Source organism: Anarrhichthys ocellatus, unplaced genomic scaffold (genome assembly GCF_004355925.1).
Source record: "Anarrhichthys ocellatus isolate YVR2014 unplaced genomic scaffold, GSC_Weel_1.0 scaffold5, whole genome shotgun sequence".
NCBI lineage: Eukaryota > Metazoa > Chordata > Actinopteri > Perciformes > Anarhichadidae > Anarrhichthys > Anarrhichthys ocellatus.
The window spans coordinates 5,425,382-5,429,936 of NW_022280035.1; the positions used below are offsets into that span (position 1 = coordinate 5,425,382).

General features: G+C 38.4%; 2 protein-coding genes across 5 annotated transcripts in view; both read left to right on the top strand.

The window, feature by feature from the left end:
* Positions 1-3,258, top strand: part of nkain5 (sodium/potassium transporting ATPase interacting 5) — a 5,364-nt gene extending 2,106 nt beyond the window's left edge. For 2 of the 4 annotated variants that reach the window (XM_031845445.1, XM_031845442.1), the window contains 5 exons: positions 379-459; positions 1,188-1,385; positions 2,228-2,288; positions 2,474-2,544; positions 2,665-3,258. In XM_031845445.1, coding sequence (XP_031701305.1) covers positions 379-459; positions 1,188-1,385; positions 2,228-2,288; positions 2,474-2,529 — 396 coding nt within the window. In that variant the 3' untranslated portion in view covers positions 2,530-2,544; positions 2,665-3,258. Of the gene's footprint in view, positions 1-378; positions 460-1,187; positions 1,386-2,227; positions 2,451-2,473; positions 2,545-2,664 lie in introns of those variants that run through there. The other 2 variants (XM_031845444.1, XM_031845443.1) reach the window with 2 other exon arrangements.
* An 860-nt stretch (positions 3,259-4,118) lies between these two features.
* The window catches only part of ythdf1 (YTH N6-methyladenosine RNA binding protein F1), a 6,131-nt gene continuing 5,694 nt past the window's right edge, over positions 4,119-4,555 (top strand). The window contains exon 1 of the mRNA XM_031845952.1: positions 4,119-4,442. Within this exon, the coding sequence (XP_031701812.1) occupies positions 4,413-4,442 (30 nt within the window). The 5' untranslated portion in view covers positions 4,119-4,412. The remainder of the gene's footprint in view (positions 4,443-4,555) is intronic.

Consider the following 4,555-nt stretch of genomic DNA (forward strand, 5'->3'; position numbering starts at 1 on the left):
TTATTGATTGGATATCTGAGATATGTGTGTGTGTGTATATGTCTGTTTGCATGAGGAGAGTGCATGTTATTGACATTGTGAGAGTGTTAAAAAGACAAGAAAAATGATAAAAATAGTAACAACCATTAATACCATCACCCTCAGGTAGGCCAGATCTGGTATTTCACGAGAAGTTATTTTAAAAAATACATGTAGTTTTGTGTAACAGAAATATTTGTCTGTCTTTCTTCTCTCTTTAATCTTCTTATGCCTCAGAGTATCTTAACACACTGGTGTCATTCAGAATAAGGACATTTGTAAGAAAAAGGAGAAGCCCTGAGCTGCACTTTGACCACGTTAAAGAAGTTTTATTAATTTTCAATGTTTTTGTGTCCTCAGTACCTGCTGTGGACGTTGTTGTGGGTCGGCTGGAATGTCTTTGTCAGCTGTCTCTACTTGGATTTGGGAGGTCTTTCAAAGGTAAGTCTAATGGTCACATAAGTGTCATAATTAGAGACCCACACAGCCTCAGATCCTAAATACAGTGTTCAGCTCTTCTCATGTCTGAGGACCTGCAGTCACATGATCAACACTCAGTTTACACTTTGTTTCTGTTGACAGTAGCTGTTTATTTCTCCTCTCTGCATTGGAAAACATATTGGTTTGTTTGGTCTTTATTGATGGTGATGACAATATTAGACAAAAATGATGTAGTATTAAAAAATGAGTAAGTAAAAGTGGTAGTTGTACATGCGGTCGTCTTCCAAGTTAAAATAATGAACTCATTGTTTGATAAGTTGACAGAAAATGAATTCACAATATTTGCTTGTTTCGGCTTGACAAGTGCAATGTTTTTTTAATCATTAAACTGTAAATAAACACGTTTTATTTTCTTTATTTTCCTGATGGTGAGGAGGTTTTTAAAACAACTTTTGGGGTCTGATGATAACTTCTGATCTATTTCATACAAATTACTTGAATTAAATGAATCAACAATAATGAATTTAAAAATGAATAGCTTCATCGAGAATGCAAATAATTGTTTGTAGTGGCCTCAGACAGGAAGCGAGGCACATACTGAATCACATCATGTTTAAGTGGGATTTTGCACTTTCTACTGCACCCAGTCTAACAAAGCAGAATATCCTCAAGAACCTGAGAGGTGAAGCGTTGCCTTCACATCTCTTCTGCCTGTGTTGTCGCTGCAGGACAGTGACATCCTCTCCCTGGGAGTATCGTCGCATCGCTCGTGGTGGAAGGACAACGGGCCGGGGTGTGAGAGCGACGGCCTTCCCTCCGCCGGGTGGCAGAACCAGCGAAACCCCGAGCTGACCACGGTGCTGAGCTGCTGGCTGGAGTACCAGTACATTGAAATCCTGCACTGCATCCTCCAGCTTCTCGTATCCGTGAGTCTCTGTCGCTGACATGAGACACTCATTCATTAAGTGTTATTATGTACCATTGAAACCAGTGAGAAGGTCAACAGAATGACTATATGATGCTTTAAAAAAACTTCAATTGAAAGCATGTTTAACATTTAATATTCTTCTAATATCAGTAAGTATGCACACACAGAAATGGACTGTTGCCTAGCAACAGCAACTCTAAATTGGCAAACCAGCACGGAGCATTTAAAAATGGCACCACGTTGTCACACTGGTGTCTGGCGGTAGTAAGTGTGGTGCTGAGCTTCTCAGTTTCTTTTATCATGTGTAGATTTAATTTGCTGAGAGATACTGTGTCTTCTATAGAAATGAAGCAGCTTGACTGACAATCAGATGAACAGATACACACACACACACAGTAAGCCTACACGTACCGCAGGAAAAGTACCATTTGTCATAAAAACATTCAAAAGCTGTGACCTTAAAAAACAATATGTGGAATTGATCATGAATAACTATAAATATTTAAACAATCTTGTGACCCTTAGGTTATGTCACTGCACATATGAGACTAGATCTGCAAACACAAAAAGCCTTTTAGCAGACGTTTGGCACAGGTGTTCCCAAAAACATTAAGGAAGAAGCTGAATGGAATTCGGCCTTTATTATTTCCAACTGTGCTTTTCCGACTGTGACATTTCAAAATGTCCTCTGCGAAATCCTTCATGTTATCACCACCAAGAGAATGTTTCTAAACCATGCTTTGTGATAAATAATGCTTTTAAGATATAAAAGAAAGAAAATTGAGGACAATTTGAAACACTGTGATTCACTTTTATACATGTTTGTGTTGTTTCCCATAGCTCCCAGGATTTGTTTATGCCTGCTACATCGTCAGCACTTTCTCAGATGAGGAGGACAGCTGTAAGTATGCTCCTGATAGACACCATTGATAGTATTTCAGAAAATACGATTCATTTTACATGCATCATCCATTTTAACTATTTTATACAGTATAAAGAAAATGCACAACCTTGCTTTCCCATTTTGTTTTTTTGTGGTTAAATTGGTTTTGTATCATTTATTCGTGTTTTTCTTTCTTATTTTAGTTAATTTCATTGGTGAATTGTATCATCCATCCAAACCCTCTCAGTTGCTCTTCTAGTGTAAAAACCTGCAGGTAGGTTTAGTGGCATGACTATCATTGCCTCTTATTTTCCACCCATTCTAATCTATGCCATTGTCCATTAAATTTGTTTAACATCTAATACACAATGTATTTTTCTTTTGTTTCACTTAGATTATAAATAACCACACAAAGGAAGTGGTTGAGAAAAACCAGGAAGGAACCGGGCAGAGGGGGTGAACTTTGAAGACTGTCATCATGTAATTGTTTTGGTGTGTATTTGTCAATAAAAACACCTGTTGCAAAACAACGCACCAAAACGCGTTGGTCTGAACAATAATGTTGTTCTATGTGCTGCAAGTGTTGCTGGAGTTTCGCCCTCTTCAGACTTTTTCCCTTCTCCATGTACCTTGGAAGTAGATGAAGTTGTTCCAGAAACAGCCACCCTGTTTCTACTCAGGACTCAAATGCTGTAAATCTAGATTTAAATCTACCTCTCTGTGTGTGTGTGTCTGTGTGTGTGTGTGTGTGTGTGTGTGTGCGCGCGCGTGTGTGAAAGAGATAGAAATCTCTCAATATGAAGCACTCAAGTACAAAAGAAAAGTGATGTAAATAAGTAGGCCTAGCAGATCCTGTCAGATGTTTTGCAAAATGTATAATTTATTATTAATGTTTTATTTCACTTTGAAAAAGGGACCATTCTAACTTGTGTATGATCTAATTCAGTGAAACAAACGATGCTCACGAAACAGCTTGTATTGTGGCGTTGCACAGATTTCTTTATTATTAAACATTTATATAACTAAAAAAATGATTGTTTTTTTTCCCCTGCCTCTGATAATTTGTCTTTCTTCTGTACTGCCCTCATTCCCACTAAACTCTGTATGTATAATTGTTTAAGGATTTACATATGGTAACCTTATATTTAGTTTGATTTTATTTTATTCTCTTCTAATTTAAATATCTGTAAATATATTCTATGTGTGTGTGTGTAGTGTAAAGGAGCTACATCTTGTATTTCGTTGTGCAACCATGTGTTGTAGAGTGACAATTAAATTAAACTTGTAACCTTAGGAGCAGAAATACAGCACTGCCACATGCAGGTGTACAAATAGACTTAGAACAGTATGTAAATACTAATCAAATGCTACATGAATTAGAAAACTGTTTTTAATCGCTACATGTAATGTAAACACGACTACAACAGCATGATCTATTGCTGCAACCTTATTTATTGACCACAAAGAACACAAGATGTTGCAGAACACATGCATGTAACATAATACAATATAAACGTTGTATAAAACAATAACAAAAGAGGTATTCACCCTCAAACCTTTTTTGCTATTTTACAAATGATCACAAAAATAATATTTTAAAATAATGTATAAACCAAACAATGCTTACTATTTATCCGTCTGATACAATAAATATAATATAAATCCATGAGAGTGATCATATTAATCATGTCAGTAAAGGATTATTAAAGAAATCCAAATAAAACAGTCAAAACATTCACATTTGTCAATATCTGTTCATCTGCTGCTGCTGCTAGGTAACGTTAGCCGTGGATGCGTCTCCTACGTCACCGGCGTCATTTCCGCCCCACAGACCCCGGATGAAGCTGCCATTGGGGCAAAGTGAGCAGGGCCACCAAGGCTGGTTGGATTTTAATTTAACGGCGAGGGGGTCGGAGCGGGATTGAAGCCCCGCTGGATTAATGTCGACAGGGCAGCGCAGAGTGCCAGCGAGGGCTACGACGAGCAGAGACACCGGCTAACGGCTGCTGCTCACTGTGTTCAACTGTGTTAGCAAACTACCGCGGATCAGGGAGACAGCTTTTCCAGCCATTAGCCTGCAGCTTACACACACTGTACGTGTTGTGCAGGGTTTCTCAGACTGACACAACACCTGGTGGATGAATGATGTCTGCCGCTAGTATTGACCCTCAGGTAAGCAGCGAGGAGACGCGCTTTATTCCCCACAGACACGCGAGATATATATATATATATGTGTGTGTGTGTGTGTGTGTGTGTGTGTGTGTGTGTGTGTGTGTGTGTGTGTG